The sequence below is a fragment of the Trachurus trachurus genome (assembly GCF_905171665.1).
Source record: "Trachurus trachurus genome assembly, chromosome: 14".
In the NCBI taxonomy this organism is placed as follows: Eukaryota; Metazoa; Chordata; class Actinopteri; order Carangiformes; family Carangidae; genus Trachurus; species Trachurus trachurus.
Window position 1 is genome coordinate 32985262 of NC_139903.1, and position 20701 is coordinate 33005962.

Here is a 20701-nt window from a genome sequence, read left to right on the forward strand (position 1 = left end):
GTGTTCACACTGTGGTGACCTACTGGAGCACCCAATGCCAGAACATAACTGCTATTGTTCCCACTATTGTGACAGGCTAAAATTCATCATATTACTCCACTCATAAAGCTGCAGTTTGAATGTTTTATGATATTAATACTCATTACTGTAAAAACAAACAAACAAAAAAATCTGTTTAAAGGGTTTTAACTCATTGTTTTTGAACAGACACTGTAAAACGAAAAATTTCAAATAAAAAATAATTTTTCATCAAAACATTTAATCAGACCATATAAGCTTTATTTATGTATTTATGTCAATAGTACATGAAGAGATCCAGTCATAAAGATACAGGCTGACTGTCAAACTACATCAAGTGGGAGTTTATTTTCAAAATCAAAATGAACAAGAAATAACTCGTTTAGAAGAAATGAAACCGATGTGTGAAAACATTTTTCTTGCTGTAGCTGTTCTCTGGGAGAAGCATCTCAAAGGTTTACAATGTGGCTTTTGTTGTCATTCTCTGGTGAATCTAAACAGGTGCTGGTATTGTATGGAGTGGGCACCTTCCCTGGTTACAAACAGACAAAAAGAAATAATATTAACTGTTTATTAATTATATTTGCAGGGTAAAACAAAGTGTTATCCAGCATTGAACAATAAAAATATTATTAATCATATAATAATAGTTGGTTATCTTACTTGACGATGCACATCTTCAGTACAACCTAAAAAGACACAATAACAACAACACAGCAGTAAATGTTTCTGAAACATTCGTTCTGACTCACTGAAATACTGCCCGACTCCAACTACAGAGGAAAATCTGAAAGAACAAGACTGGCTGGTGCTATTTTATACTTTTCCAGACTGTCGACAATTTCTATTAGAGTGTCAGTCGTAGTAAATCTAGGATTTCATAAGTGTTTTTAAGGTATTTTACCAGGCACAACCACCCTGTGAGGGGTTGTGGGGGCAACTGGACGTAGCATGGGGACTCCCCGATGTGGGGGCGTGGAAAGGGGAACAGTCACACCCATTATCACATCACTATTTTGACGCAGGCTATCTAGCTTTTTGCCAGACGTCTCTGAAGTCTCAAATTCACTCATAAATAGGCGCACATTCATAATTTACTTTGTCTTCACACAAAGAGAAAATTATTTATTTGTGTTTGTAATTTGAGTCAGACAAGAGGGCAGGTATTTCTCTGGGGTTTGTTGATAATACTAAAATTATAAAATAATACTCATGCTCATGTTTTAAATGTCAAGGTTTCAGCTGTCTTATGGTGTGTAAATAGATCTTTTACCTTTACCAACCTCTTTTCCTGTCGATCATGATAAAAACTAAAACCATTGAATCAAGTTAAAATACAAAGAGCTATTATTATTTATACTTACATGTGGTGTATTGTATCCATCCATTACGGCACAAAAATCTACTTATCGATCCAGGGCTTGAACACTGGACTTTTGTAAATAGTCGTTCCTTTATGACTCTGTCTTCACGTAGATATAACCCACCTTCATATTGACCAGATGGCGCAACACAATCTTTATTCAAACAAAAGAATTAAAAAAATAAATAAATAAACGTATGATTATTTATTTAGACAACACATTGGATGATGTTTGAAATGAAAGTTGGTAAGGATGAGTTTATACCTCTGCAGGTGGGGAGATGTGACCAGGTACGATCACTGTTGCACCTCACTGTGGGTGAACCCAGTACTCTGTAACGTAGTTTACATTTGTATGTCAAAGACATTTGGTCCGTTTCTACTGTATATTCAGCATTTGGAAGGTTTTGTGGCGCCCCACAGTGGTCGACTGAAACAATAAAAGAGGTTCATTAAGGTTGTCACAGGATCTCAACAAAACATCACAGCATCATCACAGCAGCAACAACAACATAACTTATTTTAATATAACGAGGATTGTGCAATCAGCCTTATGTTATTTTGTTTGCCTAGGACTGTGCCACATAGCCAGAGGTGCAACTGATGTAAAGCCAAACTCAAGTTTGTACAATAAAAAACAACTATTTTGACAATATTTTACAGAGTAAATAAATAAATCAAGTCCTCTACATGTCATTTTAAAGATGCAATACATATGAATGTTTTACTTGTTGTGTAGCGTCCGTCAGAGGTCGTAGAAGTTCCTGTAAGATACAGAGCAGACGAGAGAGCAGAGAACAAGTCTGTCAGTGTCACTTTGGGATTTTCTTTGACTCAGAGTAGAGTGAAAATAATGTTGCAACTAGAAGAAAGTGTAAACCATGAAGTAAATTTTACTTCAAATCAGTGAATTAAATCTGCTCTTCAAGATTTAATCATGTCACACTGATAGAAAGCTCCATAATCCTACCTTCAGTTGGTTGTATCTCCTGGCCAGTAGCTGTGCCCCCTCCAACACCTGTTCCTGCTCCTGAAGAACCAGCACCTGGATCTTCTATTTTTTCTAAGTGGAAAACATTAGGCATTGATACTGTAACTTGAATATGGCCTCTTTACGGTTTCCAAAATGTATTACCATTGAACTTGGAATGAAGCCTAATTTTTCAGCCTTAGAGGTTGGTGCTACTATAAAGGTTTTTCCTAACATAGTCACTAACCTCTAAATTATCTATGCGTGCAAATGTGTTTGTGCAAATAGCAGATAAACAAAGCAAATAAGCACAGAGGCTTTAAGTAATAAACATTATAGACAGGATTGGCATTCTCAACTTACTGCATGTTGGACCTTCAGTCCAGGCCCCAGCTCTGCAAAAGATGGATGTGCTGACGTATATTTCCTCTGTAGCGTATCCATCCTCACATATATACACCACTTCTGTATCTCCAGGAAGAGCCTCCTTGTATCCCCGATCAAATATGACAGCATGAGGAAATGAAGGGGGCTGACCACATGCAGTGCCACTTTCTGTAAATGAGAAAATAAATCATGAAGAGGGACAGAAAAGGACATCAGTATGAAAAGTTGTTGGTTGTGGCAGATGATAACTTTGAATTTAGACACAGACACATAGTATCTGTTTTTAGTTTATTTCTTTTATTGCAGTGACTTTGTCTCTGTATGAACAGAAACGTTCTGTTAAAAAAAAGTCAGTATTTAAAACGGCTAAGAACTAAGGAACTAAAGAAGACGGAGACAATAGTTTGGTAACAGTTTCACGCTTTAATGATAATGTAGGCTGTTGTGGCACCATGCTGTGTCTCCATGCTAATCTGTTCATAAATGCCTACATGCTTTACCACATTCAATATCTTAGCTTTGTATGTTAGCATGCTGACATCTAAGGCAGGTAAAACTAAGACAACCATGGATGTACGGGAACACTTACCTATACATTGTGCCTCATGGGACCATTTACCATTTTCACATGTGATTGTGGCCAACTGACCATTCACAGCTGTTTGAAGTCCTTCATTGCAGATATAGGTGAGCTGGGTTCCACTAGAGTAAGTCTCCTGCCTCGGGGAAAAGACACCACCTAGTAGGTCAGGAGCGCTACAGGACTGTGTATCACTTTGTGCTGAAAAACAACAACAGGAAAGATTACCCTTACTGTTTCTTACAAAATGAAGTTATTGAAAATGAAAATACTCAATGCCATCACCATGTAGCACTGCAGGAAACCAAATGAGGAGAAGACATCCAAAATATCTGTTGCACATCTTGTCAGGGCTGAATCATCTCACGACAACGCAGAGCAAAACTGTCGTCCAGATCTGTTCTTCAAACATAATATGCTCTCAGGCTAGATCCACAAGGCCATGGAAGATTATTTGCTTTACAACTGTCAACAAAAAACTAATGATCAATGATGATTCAGAGTCCAAATTTCAAAATGATTCCCCGGATTGCTGTGTTTTCAGGCTAGGTCAGGTGCCTCAACTGGTTTAATTATTTATCCATCATTACTTCTTGATGAGCACGATAGCTAAAAACAAGATTTATCTGATCATTGGCTGCTTGTAAGAACAACACACACCTGCAGTGTCACAAATCAAGCTTGACTACTCAAGGGGCACCGTTTACCTCAGTGGGTAGAGCAGGCGCCCCCATGCGAGGAGGTTACAGTCTTTGCTGCAGCTGGCCCTGGTTTGAATCTCGCATCGGGTGGCCCTTTGCTGCATGTCATTCCCCCACTCTCTGCCTCCCCATTTCCTGTCTCTCTCAACTAACCTGTCAATTAAAGGCAAAAGCCCCAAAAATATACTTGAAAAGAAAGCTTGACTATTCAAACACTGACACGTTTCAACCATAGGTTTCAACATGGAGATACTGTAGGGTGGACATGTGAGCTACATGTTTCAATGCAAATCAACACATGATGTAACATCATCATCATCACCACCAAGTTTCCAGGCGTGTAGTTGACTTCAACCATCAAAATCCCTGGTTAAAAGACAGACTGTAAATAGTAGTAATAATAATAATAATAATAATAATAATAATAATAATAATAATAACTTAATCATTATCATTATGTAGTATCATATAAATTAACACCACATATTACTCACCAATGCCCTTTCTGCAAGGCCACGACCTAAAAATGATCATAGAAACACAGTGGTGAATATAAAGAAGCTTTATAAAAGCACCTCTAAAGCTCAATAATTCACATGTTACAAAGGGAAACCAAAGTTTGGGAAAACCTCCTTTAAAATACCACCAAGACTGTTAGTTAAAAATTCAGCCCAGGAACAGACTGCTTGGCAGATGTTGAGGGTACAGGTAAAATATTTGGACGGTGACTTTAGACCAGATTATTTGTGAATTTTATGATGCATTTAAATCATGATTACAACCTCAAGTATGATGGGGGCTGTAGATTTATCATTGTGTAGTTTTGTTTCTCCTAAAAGGAAGTGACATTTAGAAATGTAGGTTTAGCTACAGCAGCTACAGAGGAAGCGAGGCTAGACCAGGTGTGATGTCATCAGTTTCCCAACAGTCTGGTTGTCACCTTGAGGTTGCCTGGCAACCAGCAGAGCGCCCTGGCCAGGTAGTTGGTTTTATACTTTTCTTGTTGTAACAGATGAAACAAATAAAGAGCTGATTACTGAGCTTTGCAGGTTCTGGTCAGCAGATATATTAAACCAGTCTTTTCAACACTAACCCTTCTGTCAATGTCATATTGTAATGTAATGAAGTGATACTTACATTTGTTTATTATTAATTTTCCTTGAATGCACTCAGCCAAAGAATAATGATCTGACACCCAGTACCAATGTTTTTTCACACATCTCAATTCCATTTCGTAGCCGCTTCTAATATGTTTGACTCCATCAGCCACTAAGTCAGGATATTCAGTAGTGTCCATGGAGCAGTAAGTGTCTGCACAAAAGAAACAAGAACTTGTTAATTTTTTATGTCTTGGGCCAATGGGTCCTTTGTTTATTTTTATTTATCTTACTTTAAGACACAGGTCAAAATATGATCCTCCTTCTTTCCTTTCTAAATAGAAAACTGTACGGAAAAGCGTCATTGATGATAAATTAGGCTACACAAAGTTAGCAGTTCACGGATGCTTAGTTCTTCGATTTATATTTTTGAATTGAACATTTCTGAGGGCACACTCCCACTTTTCAGTTTTTAGAAATGAGACATTTCATTTCTGACAGTAAAATACCTTTGTTATACAGTGAGGTTTCCAAATGACTGGACCTCTGTGTGGATGTCAGATTTGCTCAGTCAAGTCAAAGTTGATCAAATAAGGTGCGCTGACACTGTAGTTCTGTTTGATCCGTCCCTAAGTTTTATTGGTTGTGTCCTGTCTAAGTGCAAGGGATGGATGCACTGCTGACAGCCATGTTTTAGTAATGAGGTCATTATTAAATATCTTGAATTCAAATTGTAAGACAAGGGGGCCCAATTGAATTCTTAATTTGTTTCATGCATCTCCAGAAATAAAGTTATCACGTACTCAAAATCATTGAAATATGTGAGGGTTTCAGATTTAGGTGTGCACATTAACTCATTGAGTGCCATTGACGTCTATGGACGTCAATCAAAATCCAACGCTTGAGTGCCATTGACGTCCATAGACGTCAAATGCACTTTTCTGCGGCTGGTAAATGGGGACGCTCTCGCGCACACTGTGAGTAATTTTGGGGCTTCTGGGATGTGTAGAACGAAGAAGACTGTAGATCAGAGCAAGAAGTGAAGAAGAAGGAGAAGACGAGTGCGATCGGTACGGAGATAACAAAGTCGGAAAAAGTTTCTATTTCTAGAGAAAAACGACGGGCAGAGCCTGGAACAAGTGTAACGTGGAGCTGGAGGAAAGCTTATAGCTACGGATGCTATTAGCATAGCTCCAGCATGAAGTGGTCGGAGGAGGCAGGAAAGGTAAACTGATCTAGATGATCAGCACCAAAATGCCAAAGCGAAAGCGGATCGCGGAGTCAGTTTCACCAGTTGCTGTCTAACCGACGTGACGACGAACCGAGAGATCAGCGCGGTGAGTCGCTGCCGCTTCCAGCAAAGAGGCTGAAGAACGGCATGACGTCTCCCTCCCTACTTCAGAGACGAGGGGATGCAGCAGGAGGAGAAGGAGGGGAGGGGGGGAGGAGGGGGTTAGGAGAGGGTGAGGGGGCAGCAACTGCAGGAGGAGTAGGAGAGCAGGCATCACTCTGCAGAGACCAGAGAAGGACTTTGGTAGGACTCCTACTTGTTGTATTTTTTTTTTTTTTAACAATGAAAAAACATGTGAAATGAATTTTTCAGATGTCTTACATGTTTTTGAAGCCAAAATTAAAACGGATAAATCACTGTTTTTCTTGAGAGACTCTCTTTCACAAAAATGCATTTTTCTCAGCTTTCTAGAAATAAAGTGGTCTTTTTGGTGCAACCAGGCTCTATTCAACTTAAGATAAATTAAGAATGGAACAAGGTACAAACAAATGTTTTTTTCCCTAGTTAAATAGAGAGTCTCCTCTTTCCTGTGAGCTGTTTTGGTGTTTTCAGAGTCATAGTACAAAATATTCTCTGGGTCTTAAAATATTACTCAAAATGCCCCGAAACGCTGGCACATGGCACTGACCATTTTATAAAAGGGCTGGCACTCAAAGAGTTAAGGCCAACTACAGTCCCAACACGATTTAGAAACATAACTGTCTCATTTGTTTCATTCTCAGGTGACAGATCTGACAGGCTTACTCTGACAGACGGGCAAAGATGACCATTGTCCATCTTCACATCTGGCTGTTGTGACATTGTACTTGTGTTCATATCCCTTGTTACATTTCGTCTGTAATATGTCTCCATTCTTAAACAAAGTCGAGTGTTCAGTGTTTTGTCCGTTGGGGATTGTTGGTAAAATGCAGTCTTGTCTATCTGAGGAGAGAAAACAAGAAAACGTCAGTCTCAGTCAACATATTTATACATTTCTAAAATTATGTTTATGAATGTTTACTATAGATACATTGGACATATTTAGTACTAGCTACCTTTCATCACAAGTCATGAATAGTTAGATTTTATACTTTAACAACAAAGTGAGGGTTAGAGAAAATGAAATTTCTTATTTCTTATTGGTGGCCCATAAGATTAGGGTTGCAGTGGAGTCGGAAATAATGTGATGCCATTTTTCTCACTGTCTCTGCCACCATTCATTTTTTATACTGATAGATTGGATGATATTATTTCTTTACAGTTAGCACGAAACATTGTGAAATTGGAGATTTCAAATCAAAACCAAATGATCCAGTAGAGGTATTTATTCATCAAACACTCACCTATACATTGTGGTTCATGAACCCATTTGCCGTTTTGACATGTGCTACTTGCCCACCAACCCTCCGCAGCTGGTTTAAGTCCGTCATCACAGGCATAGGCGAGCGATGCTCCATGACGATAACTTGTGTTATCAGGGATAAAATAACCACCGTTCAGTGTGGGCGGCTTACAAGACTGATCTGCAGTTTGTGCTGAAATACAAAGATAAACAAAATTGCACAATTATACATTTAACAAATTGAGATGTTTTGAAGTGACAGAATTAAATGTTCTTACCACGCAGCACAGGAATCGACACGAGGAGAACAAAACCAAGACACCTCATGCTCATGTTGCCTGGGATGAAATCACCATGCTAAAGCAAGGTGAAGAGCTTTGTGCAGGTCTGGATCAGTTAATAATTGTCCAGGGCATTTCCCCATTGAGCTAAAAGGTTCAGAGATAGTAAATATTAGGATGGGTCACCGTCACAATATTGTTGCTCGGCAGTCGACGGAAATATCCTATTAAGCTGTATGTAGGCTACTAATGCACCATCAGTGTGTGAGGTTCTTTAAAAATGTAAACAAAGTGCGCCGACTAGTCCTATACAATTGCATCATTTGCTGTTATATTGTGACTCCGTTTTTTTAATTTAAATCCTTATTTCACGTTTTGGCACACACTGCAACATGAAGAGGAGGGTTGATCATTTTCAGCACTAACCTTATCTTACATGTGTTTGTTTAAGTTAAGAATTATTTCACAATATTCTCTAAAAATTCACGGGACTGTTTAAAGTCCAAATTTCAACTTGATTTCCCAGACTGCTGTGTGCAAAGATCAGCATTAAGAAATATCAACACGGTTCCGGTGATGACGTCGTACTGAGAGGATCGAGGCCAGTTAGCTCCCGACAGAACTATCCACAAACTTCTATTTTAAGAGTCATATTGGTAGCCATACGTTACGTAGGCTACGTACGATATATTGAACCGTGAGTGATCGATAAACATATCTGGCCGAGAAATGCCGAACAACAAGCCCGCAAAAGTGCCGGTCCAGAAAACTATTCAACAAGTCCAAGGCGGAGCTAATGCCTTTGCTAATGCTAAAAATGGCGACTTAGCAAAAGCTAACGCTAACGCTAACCATGTAACTGCGGTAGCGGCGGAGACTACGGCCAAAGTTGCGGCCGTCATGGAGGAGAAGATGTCCATATTTCCAACAAACTGGATATCATCACGGCTAAGCTGGAAAGTGAATCGCAGCGTATTGAGGAGGCAGAAAACCGCATTTCCAGTGCTGAAGACATCATTGCTGACTTGGAAGGCAGGCTAGCAGACACTGAAATTAAACTCGTTGCCCTCACTAACCGCCTGGATGACCAAGAAGCAAGATCCCACAGGGATAATATTAGGATCTTTGGTGTCAAAGAAGGGATTGAAGGGAGCAATGCGCTGCATTTCTTTGAAACCTGGCTGCCCAAACTTCTCAACATGGAAACCAAGAAGGGCAGAGTCCGGCTGGACAGGTGCCACAGAGGTCTCGGCCGACCTAAACCCGGGATGCCCCGCGTCGTCGTAATGAAGCTTCATTACCCGGCGGAGAAAATGAAGATATTAGCGCTTGGTGCAAAACAGAAGCTCGAATACGAAGGGGACAGGATCTCCATTCGCCAGGACATCCCGCAAAATGTCCTGCAGCAACGGAGGGGGTTCAACGAGGTGTGCCAAAAGCTGATCTCAAAGAATATCAGGTTCAGGATGCAATATCCAGCGATCCTCCGTTTCACCTACAACAACAAGGATTTCTCCTTCGACACAGCTGAGGAGGCGGCTCACTTTATTGGGACAATGGATACGGTTCCGTGAGTACTGTGAAGAGTTGCTGATCGGGGTGGTTTGGACCACAAGTGAACTTATATAACATTATGTTTAATGTAGGTGTGCTCTATTAAGGCAAATGTATATGCCACCCCGTGCGCACAGTCCCTACGGGCTGCTACACACAAGATGACTTTGTGATGTATTGGCTACACAAGGTGACTTTATTGTGGGGGTTCGAGTCGGGAGTGAGTGGGTGTCATGACGGCTGCGTTTCACGGAGAACTGTGGACCATGGTCAAGTGCGCTCACAACGTGCGTTGTTTCCTCCCAGCTCCAAGGGACCCTTCGTTTTGTATCCCTGAGAGGACTGTTTTTGTTTCCTCCACAGGGACACGTTCGTTTCAGCTGAGTGTGTTTAATGACGAGTACACGTTCCTAGTACTTGAGTTGTTTGAGTATAAGTTTGAAGAGAGTAAGTTAGGTCTGGGACCCACCCTTTTTTTTCTTTCTTTTTCTTTTTTTCTCCTCCTTTTGTGCCCTTGTACTATTTATATGTCTTGCTTTACAGTCAGCCATCTAACTGGGTAGAACGATGAACACCACTAAGTATGTCTCGTTTAACATAAAGGGAATAAATAATGCTGTTAAACGTAAGAAATTATTATGCTGGCTAAAGAAGGGAAAAGCTAACATAGTCCTGTTACAAGAAACCCATTTGGATGATAAGGAACATGAAAAACTTAAGAGAGAATGGGTAGGACAAATTTATTACTCATCATTTTCTACAAGTAAGAGAGGGGTGGCCATCCTAATAAACAAAAACACTCCGTTTACTTTAGAAAAATGTGTTAAAGATTGTCAAGGTCGATATGTGATTATTACAGGATTCTTATATGGGGAACGTATAATGATTGGATCTGTATATGCTCCTAATGTGTACCAAGAAGAATTCTACTCTAAATTGTTAGCTGATGCCTCTGCAATGTCTGCGACATTTAGTATACTTGCAGGAGACTTCAACTGTGTTATGAACCCTGAGGTAGACCAACATCCCTTAACTAAAGTCACATCTAAAATGAGGGAGGCCACTAGAGAGCTTTGTGTAGACTTACAGTTGTTTGATGCTTGGAGAATTCTCCACCCTAGAGGGAGAGATTATACCTTTTTTTCACATCCACACCAAAGTTTTCCCCGAATAGATTATTTTTTTGTCTCAAGGATGGTTTTAGATAGAGTGGAGGAATGTACTATAGGTACCCGTCTACTATCAGACCATGCAGATACGTCCATTATAGTTTCTCCCCCCTCCCCCCAACCCACACCACGCTACTGGCGACTAAATCCCTCACTTTTTAATAGTCCCTCATTTGTGACCTTTATGGAGGATCAAATTAATATTTTTCTTTCAACTAATGATAACAATGATACTAATCCATCAATACTTTGGGATACGCTCAAGGCTTATTTGAGGGGAGCCATAATCTCATATAGCACAGCCAGGAAAAGGGAAGCTTTGAGAGAGCAGTTGAATTTAGAGAGACAATTGGCTGATCTGGATAAACAATTAAAGGATAATTACTCTACAACCCTGCTCAAAAAAGTAGAAGCCACACGATCAGCTCTTAATCAGCTCTTGACCCAAAAGGCAGAAGCAAGCATATTTTATGCAAAACATAGGCTGTTTGAAATGGGTGACAAACCTGGGCGACTACTTGCCCGCTTAGCAGCTGGTAGGCGTGACATTAGGGCTATCTCCTCTTTAAAGGATGAAACTGGGAAAAATCATTATGAGACCAAAACAATGGTGGATATAATGAAGAACTTTTATGAAAAACTGTATACCTCTGAATCCACTAAACAATCACATTGTATACATAGTTTTCTAGTTGCCGCTCAATTTGCGTCTATCGCATTCGGTGTGAACGCCCATTAAGAGAAGATTTGGGCCACGGAAACAAAGCAGACTCAGAGCAGTGTAAATAAGACATGGCCACAATTTTCCCAAAGATGCCCACACACTTCTACAGACTCCACGTTAAAGCATTAAAGGATAATTACCGTTTTACAACCTGGACCTTATTTCTAGCATAAAATACGATCATTTACTCACCCAGATAACTTTGGTGTCATTACAAGTCGAAGTCGAAATTAGCTCCAGCCGAGAGCCGCGTATATCCGTATAATGCAAGAACACGGGGCAGCGCAATGCAGCCTCTAAATAACACATTATCCGCCGCAAAACTTGTTCATTTCACCAATATTTTGTTATGATACACTAGTGCTATTCCCCTCCGAGCCCGTGGTGGCATGTTATCAACATCCGTGGTCTGTAGGTTGACCTACTGACCTCTGACCTGGATGATGCTGTCTGTAGTAAAGAAGGCAGTAAGTAGCAAAAAAGAGGTATGTATGACATTGCAGTCCTAAGAACATTCAATCTAACAACCACTAACAACTTCTGCTACTAACAACAGTATGTGCAAAGAAGCGATAGTCATCGATCTTTCAATCTAACAAAATGAAATAAGTACACTCGAAATTGCTTCTATACGGTTTTGCAAAAGAAAAATATTCCAACAAGGAACACAATGAAATTGCATCTATTACAGTGTCAAGAGGGACTATATCTCATGGAAAGTTCAGTACAGCCCCTTTGCCATTGGTATGTGCTGATTTACAAGGCCATTCTTGAGATGATTCCATCTTATTTATCATCCTTTCTAATCTTGGCTAACAGGGCCTACAGTCTCCGCTCTCAGGACTTTTGTCATTTTACTGTTCCTAAGGTGAGAACAGAAATGGGGAAGAAAGCTTTTAGATTCTCTGCTCCGAGTACATGGAACAGTTTGCAGTCAGAGCTCAAACTCCAAAGTCTGGTCTCTCTGAATGTATTCAAGTCCATGATAAATCCCATCACATCCAGGCTTCAGGAGTGCAAATGTTTTAATTGAGTGCAAATGTTTGACTAATCTTGTAAATTATTTTAACTAATTTAAAAAATTCAATTTTGTTTTTTGTTTTGTTTGTTCGTTTGTTTTATGTTTTTAATTAATGTGACTATGTGTTGAAACTATGTGCTGTCATTCTTGGCCAGGTCTCTCTTGCAAAAGAGATCTTGGATCTCAATGGGACAAACCTGGTTAAATGAAGGTTATTATAATAATAATAATAATTTGCTTGGCTGTTTCTTAGAGTCAATCAACCACCACTTCAATACAGTATATGTTATAATGGATATACTGTATACATTTTTAGCTGCTTATGTAGCAGATGCAGTGGGCCAATTGTTTATTATTTTGAAATGTGTTTGACAGTCATTTATGTTTACCTTTGCACTCAATTTTGATATTTCTACTGATAGATTGTTAATGAATAAACAGAAATTAATTATAATATTCTTTTTGCAGAAGTTAAAAACATGTCTCAGAGGAAGACGACCCGGGTAATAAAAAAAGGATCTACCCTGACTGCGTAGAAGGTAATCGGCTATTTTAGTTTTGATATACATTACACATGATGTAAAAATGACGATGCATGTACATTTCATCGATTTCTAGGTCCCACTTATCCTTCACCCCCCAAAAAGTATCAAAAGGGGTCGAATACAGCGGCCTCAAAAGGTAAATTGAAATACACATTTAAAAAATTGGAATTTGTTTGAACAAAAAGAAGGTGACCAGCCATTTTAGTTCTGATAGAAATTAAACATGACGTAATTATAACTACTCATTTCAATTTTTTTCAATCTATGTACATGTCATCGGTTTATAGGTCCCAATAATCCTTCACCCCCCAAAAAGCACCAAAAGTGTCATGGCCCTGAGAATTCCGCCACGCAGTGGCTCAGTTTTTTGTTGGATTCTTGTTGTGGACTCTTGGTTTCGTTAGTTCCTGTGTCTTGTCTTAGGCTACGTTCAGACCGCAGGTCTTAATGCTCAATTCCGATTTATTGCTCAAATCCGATGTTTTGTTTGGCTGTTCACATCACGTCTTTAAATGTGGCCTGTCTATGGATTGCTGTGTGAACAGCTCAAGCTCCTGAAGTGACCCGCATGCGCAGTGACATCACGCCACAACGGTGTTTACCGAAGCAACCATGGCAACGGCAAACGGTATTGTAGGACTTTATAGCTAAAAAAAAATAAATAATAAAATCACGTCGGATTCGAACCCGCCACCTCTCCCGCACTCCATCAGCCTCCCTATACCCACAGCATTACGCTTAAAAAAAAAATATATATATATATATATAGTCTTTTGATGTGATCTGCAGTCTGCCTGCCTGGCTCATCACCTGACAGCTCAGTGTGACGCTACGGCCAACGGCCTTTATTTCTAAATCCCTCAGTTTATGGTTACACATTACAAGCTCATCGTTCATTAGTTAATCTTCCTCTTCCTCATGTACTGTCCTCGCTGCACTGTTGGACCTGCATGGGTCTCTGTCACCGTTGCGCTGTAGCGCTTCACCCCCCAAATGAATACTGGCTATTATTTGAGGAAATCCCGTATCAAATCGGTCATTGATAAGTGTGCGTCTCTTTTTTTACAGTCTATGGTCTCATCCCCTGACTCTCCCAACAAAAATCCCGCCCCCCCTCTCAGAAATATGCGCCTGTGGCACATTTTTTGTTTTTCAATCAACTTTATTAGTCATTAATTTACAAGACAGTGCAGCGCGGGTCAGAATGACGTCAAAGTCGCATTAAATGCGACCTGGCTGTTCAGATTGCGGTCGCATTCAAAAAAATCAGATACGTATCCGATTCAGTACCACATTTAAAAGTGGCCTGAATCTGATTTGAAAAAGTCAGATTCAATGCGACTTGTGCTGTTCACACTGTCAAAAGCAAATCAGATATGGGTCACATATGAGCGAAAAAATCTGATTCAGGTCACTTGCAACTGCGGTGTGAACGTAGCCTTTGTGTCATGTTCTCTATGTAGTTATTTCCTGTATTATTTTATAGCTCTGTGTCCTGTTTCCCTGTGTGTCATGGTCTGTGTCTTTTCCTTCCCTGTTATGTTCCTAGTTTTATTTTATATTCTATATTATTTTATTTTAGTTTTATTTTGTTGTTTAAGTCCATGTGTTGCTCCTGTCTTCCTGTTAGTTTGATTACCTAATGTGTTTCACCTGTCTTTGATTGCACCACCTGTGTCTTCCCTTGTGTATTTAGCCTCAGTGTCTCTTTGTCGTTGTCCGATCGTCTGCGTTGATCCCCCTGCGTTTATTACCTGTGCTCCAGCTCCGCCCCCCCCCCGCCACTCAGTTCAACAGGCCTACAGAGCGGGGCCAGCCAAGGTCTCCCGGCCTCCTAGTGGGAAGCAGGCTGGTCAATCTCCTGTCCCTGCTCTGCTGCAGCCATGTCCTGCTCTGGTGGGGCCGCAGCCTTCATGTCTTTGTGCTATATTCTATTGTTTATTTTCTATTTCCTTTTGATATGTGGTTCCTGAGATGTCCTGCATATGGTCGTTGTTGATGGATGGACTGATGGATTATATGCATGTTTTTTCTTCTATATAATGTTAACCTACCTATGTTTTGTGGGTGGGTTTGTCCTTGGTCCTTTTCAAGGTTATAGGAAACTTATGTTTAAAATTGAACTTTAAAACATGATTAAAATCTAAAATTTGTTAAAATCTCTAAACATGATTAAAAGGTAAAAAAAAAAAAAAAAAGTTTAATTTATAAATGTAAAACTATAACCTTGTATTGAAAATTAGCCATCCTAATACTAAGAGGCGCCTCTAATTTACTAGATCTTTATGACGACCATTTGGCCTGATGGGCTTTGATCTAATGTATATTATTATGATGGAGTTCTATGTATGTTGATAGATTATTTGTGTGTGTATGTATATGTGTGTGTATATATATATATATATATATATATATATATATATATTCTATGTCTTTTCTACTTCAACACAAGGTGTGTTCGGATTTATGCATTTCCCTTAACCATGTGACTCATCATGTGGCCCTCAGGGGAAGGTTTAAAAATGGGGCATCTTATACATATGAGTTAGTCTGAAGCGTGTGTCTGTGCTAATAAATCTGCACACAAGGGAGCTTAAGTGTGTGGTCTCCTCTTTTTTTGTCCCCTCCGGCTGGGCCGCAGCCTCCATGTCCCCTACCTGCGGAGAGGCAGTCAGTGGTCCGGCCGACGCCCACTCCCCGTGCTTCATCGGCGGTCCGGCCACCTCCACCACCTGCCACCAAAATCACCCTATAGTTCCCAATTGGAGGAGGAAGGAAGAACAGGTGCTCCTGGAGCGGGAGCAAGTGGACGAGAGGGGAGAGGGACGAGGTGGCGGAGGAAAGTGACGAGGCCTTTCTCCAGATCCAGGAGGGGGGTTTTAGGATGTTGGAGAGGAAGCTGGAGGGTCCAGGGAGTAGAGGCCCAGCTCCACACGCTGGACCATCGGCTGCTCGACCTGAAGGACAGCCTGCGGCCGCTGGCCTCCATTGACCAGAGCCTACGTCGCCTGGGCGATGCAGCCGACAGCCTCTTCCCACGACCCACAATCGCGCCAGCAGCACCACATCGTAGGTGGCCATTACTGTCATGTCCAGAGACTCCGGTCATGTTTAGCTTGTTGGTTTTAGCTATGTTGTCTTGTGGTTTCCTGTTTTATTTTGTAATTTACCTCTCCTCTCGTGTTCCCCTGCTGGTCTGATTGTCTGCCCCGCCCTGATTGTGTGTGTGTGTGTGTGTGTGTGTGTGTGTGTGTGTGTGTGTGTGTGTGTGTGTGTGTGTGTGTGTGTGTGTGTGTGTGTGTGTGTGTGTGTGTGTGTGTGTGTGTGTGTGTGTGTGTGTGTGTGTGTGTGTGTGTGTGTGTGTGTGTGTGTGTGTGTGTGTGTGTGTGTGTGTGTGTGTGTGTGTGTGTGTGTGTGTGTGTGTGTGTGTGTGTGTGTGTGTGTGTGTGTGTGTCCGTCCCTCCCTCCCTTTGTTCTGTGCCAGTTCGTCTTGTCCTGTGAACCAAGTGACTTCTCCATGCCCAGCTCTCGTGTCCTCGTCAGGTTTTTTCATTTTCTGAGAGTGATTTTTTGTTCTCTAGTTTTTCCCTCAAGAGAGTGGTTTTTTGTTCTTTTGGTTTGTCCTTGAAAAGAATGATTTTTTGTTTGCATCTCCAGAATAAACTGAGTTTTGACTCACACATTTGGGTTGGGACACCAGTCCTGTCAATTACGGCCACGCACAAGAGGAGGGCTCTCCTCCCCTCCGAGCCTGAGAGGGCGAGGAAGAAGGTTGGGATAATTAATAAAATATTTATTGTTAACATGGTTTGTTTGGGGTGTTTATTGTCTAGTTTAAGTGAGTAAATTTACTCTAAAATGTTTGTTTGGATGTACAGAGAAATACTCACATCTAGGGGCAGAGCTGTGCAGCCAGGCGGTCTCGTGTGCCAGGTGTATTGCATCAGATTAAAGTACGACATGGTATATTATCCACATATTAGAATAACTATTTATATTCTATCTATATTCATGTTTTTGTTGCCGATCTCATTCAAACACTGCAGGTTACATGACTGCACCCTGACTGATTATTGCACACGAACCGGCCATAAACATTCACACATAGTAACTATACCTCCATTATTTCATGCATACCGGTCATAAACATTCACACATATCTACATATGCTAGAACATTGCACACGCACCGGTCATAGCCATACAACTGCAATCATGTTTAACCCGGGTTAAACATGATTACAGGTGCTCACAAGTTTGTTTGTCTAATATCCAGTCTGTAAGTTGTGCTTTAAAGGTCCTGAAAGTCAGACACTCTCTAATATCGATGGGTAACTTGTTCCATTCTAGACATCCTTGGACATTTTGAGAAAATGTTGTGCGTCTAAATTGTACCTCACAGTCCCCTCTTGTGGTGGCTCTGGTCCCTATATTCCTTTTTGGTTGTTTTTTTTTATATACTCTTCCAGGGGCGGTGGGTACAGGCCGTTTAGAGATTTGTAGATCGCACATACATGTTTAAAGAACTTAAGATTGTTGAAGCTAAAGAAATTATATTTTACCAGGATGTTGCAGTGATGATACGAATGTGTTCTTTTGTCGAGTACCTTAAGGGCTCTCTTGTACACTTGTTCGATTGGTCTAAGTCGTGGCACCCAGCACCCCGGGGAATCCACATTTCAACAAGAAACCTCGCTTCGTTTCCAGCTGGCTCTCAGGTGTTGAAGGAAAAATGATGTGCTCACTTGCATGTCGGACTAGACTGGAAGTAACTGCATGTATAGCTGGACTGACATCTCTCTGAGTGATCCCCACCACCGAGGCCACGGTGTGTTGGAAAGACCCGGTGGCGAAGGAAGTCAGAGCCGCTGTCACCTTTACAGCAACTGGGAGAGCACAAAAATTTACTATTGAAAAATGAGTACCAAATGAATTGAATTGGACATTGCAGTAATCCAGTCATTATTTATTTGAGTTACCTGCATTCCTGCTCGGTCATGCCTAAATAAGATGACCGTTGCCTGTACACCCTGTCCGGATACTGTACCCCTTCCTCCTCCTCTGCCTCACAATAATATCCTCCATCTTTGTAGATTACGTTAAGCAAGAAAATTATAACATTTGTATTGATCATCACAAGCACGTTAATCCTTAAGACACCGAACACAACTTACAATTTGTTGCAGCGCGCTCTTGCTCTATTTCGCTTTTTTCTCTCTCTGTCTGTCTCTCACTGTTTTCTTTTGAATTTGAGACGAGATGCCGAATACGCTCTCTGATGGCGAGGGTGTTTGTGCTTGGCTCAGAGTGATGTGAACTCCTTAGTTTTTGTCACCCTTTCATCTGTGTTAATTAGTCAGGTGGAGTTTCCATTACGCACGTGTGCCAACAGCTTTTGATCTGTCATCAGATGCGACGGGACAAGATATAAATGTACTTGTTGATTCCATTAGTTGTATTAAGAAGGGGTTATTGTGGATATTTATTGCATTGAAATGTCTGAAACTGTGGAAACCTGCCTGTGAGGTCTTGGTGATGTGTGCGCACCGGACAGTCAAACTTCCACTGCACCGGCTGCACTTCGCCCTGCGCCGAGAGTAGACCAGGTTTGAAAGGTGGCGGGCTTTCGGTGCACCCTCGGCGGGGCATTTTCGTATGAAACTTCCACTGCGCCAATCTCAGCGCAGCGCAGTGTACGACCGTCTACGTGACACCTGCAACAGAGCTGTGAAAAGACTGGAAAGGAGAAGAAAGATGAGGATGGGTGGAAGACATGCATTTGTAGTGATTGATGAGCAAATTCTCCCACAAAATAAAAGTATATATGGCTGTCAGTGGTTGAGGGGAGTATACATGCTGCACTTATTGAGTTTGTGACGTACAGGAAAATAAGTGAACTAATGAGTTCTTCTCATTTTCCTTCAGTACAATCGTGGACGATTTGGACGGACATTGAAAAGAAGCAGGTCCTGGGTATTTGGAATGTTGGAGGTGGCTGGGGAACGTCGAAGGCCAGTCCTTAAACTTGCAAAGCGACCAAACAGAAGGCGCCTGCAGGGGATCAACCAGTGAAGTATGTAAAGCCGGAGCTGTGTCATCAGTGACTGTTGGAGGGCCTACCACAACCTCCAACAGAGAGAACCACCAGCGCTACTTAGTGCATCCTGAAACTGGTGCACATATGCAGCACCTTGAGCATGCTTGGCAGACCTACAAAGAAAGTACTGGAATGGCAGCACTCCCTGCTCCCCCAGTCCGCATGTCGAAGTGTCCTTGGGAAAGACACTGAACCCACACTTGCCCTCCGATGTATAATCGGATGTATGAATGTGTGTGAATGATTAGTTCCCAAGCCTGTCTGCGAACAGTGCTATATGAATGTGTGTGAAAGGGTGAATGCGACCATTACATTGTAAAGCACTTTGAGTGGTCCCAAGTGACTAGAAAAGCGCTATATATACAGTAAGTGCAAGTCCATTTACCATACATACACAGTGTTCAACGTGCGCATGCAGCCAGATAAAACCACATACGCACAGTGTCCAATGTGTGTACGTAGACCTGTTCGCTGGTCATACAGAACATCCACATAATTAATTGCATTCTTCATAAATACACAGAAAAATCTAAACTACATTCATAAGAAACAGGACAATGACAATTCTTCATTTAAGCCTCTGGGGTATTCAGTCTGCAAATGATGTATCCAGTAAGCTTCTCTCTGTAAAAGTGTCTTCTCTCTATTCAAAATATTCAAAAAAATAAATACAGCTAACTGTAGAAACAGAATTGCCCTTAGGGGATTAATAATAGTTTCCTTCCTTTCCTAAATCCTTTCTGCATTTGGGTCCTTCCCCCCCACAGACAGAAACTAGGTGGAATAGCACCCTGTTCATGTCAGAGTGCCTCTTTGATCAGTGAGAAGCTGTGGGTGCAGCTCTGGCTTCACTTCAGACTGACTTGATGCCTCTGAATTGTCAGGAAAATGAAATAATTCAGTCACCAGGCCACAGTGGATTGGTATGAGGGGAACTGAGTGTCTGGTGCAAAGACTATTCCACTGGTGAAGATGACACAGCCATGGTGGAGTGGTATGAGGGGAACCGAGTGTCGGTACAAAGACTATTCCACTAGTGAAGATGCTACACCACACTTGGCTGACAACGTCATCCGTCGCCTCAAGGAACACCTGGCCAGTTTTAGAATCAGTCAGTGTGATGACACTGGCAACCGCTGTATAAATCTGGAGACAGACACCAATTCACAAATTACAGACCCGTCTCATTACTACCACAATTTTCAAGAATTCTAGAAAAAGAATTCAATAATCGATTAGACAAATTCATAGTCACACATAAATGACTCACTGACAATCAGTACGGATTCAGACCAAACTGTTCAACATTACTGGCATTAATGGAATCAATAGAAGTAATCACGAACGCTATAGAAAATGAACAATATGCAATTGGAATATTCATTGATCTCAAGAAAGCCTTTGACACAATTAATCATGAGATATTAATCAATAAACTGGAACGGTACGGGATCAGGGCGATAGTTTTGCACTGGGTTGAGAGTTATTTAAAGGGTCAATTTGTGAAGTTGGGAGACTATAGCTCATCGTGCTTGGACATTGCCTGTGGCGTCCCCCAGGGGTCAGTGCTGGGTCCCAAACTG

The 20701-nt window shown here is 41.2% G+C and overlaps 1 protein-coding gene and 1 long non-coding RNA gene across 2 annotated transcripts; both read right to left on the reverse strand.

The window, feature by feature from the left end:
- Window positions 1–257: 257 nt before the first annotated feature.
- On the reverse strand, window positions 258–4200 carry LOC310997096 (complement factor H-related protein 1-like). Its single transcript, XM_083986695.1, has 9 exons — window positions 3604–4200; window positions 3328–3519; window positions 2715–2906; window positions 2352–2444; window positions 2110–2145; window positions 1647–1811; window positions 1383–1535; window positions 682–707; window positions 258–550 (listed from the first exon to the last, which is right to left on the reverse strand). Exons 1-9 carry the CDS (start codon window positions 3659–3661, stop codon window positions 512–514), a joined length of 954 nt encoding a protein of 317 aa, XP_083842821.1. The 5' UTR covers window positions 3662–4200; the 3' UTR covers window positions 258–511.
- Window positions 4201–7071: 2871 nt separating this feature from the next.
- Window positions 7072–8270, reverse strand: LOC310996776. Its single transcript, XR_014595912.1, has 3 exons — window positions 8007–8270; window positions 7730–7921; window positions 7072–7328 (listed from the first exon to the last, which is right to left on the reverse strand). It is a non-coding gene; the product is annotated as an uncharacterized lncRNA (long non-coding RNA).
- Between the last annotated feature and the right edge of the window lie 12431 nt (window positions 8271–20701).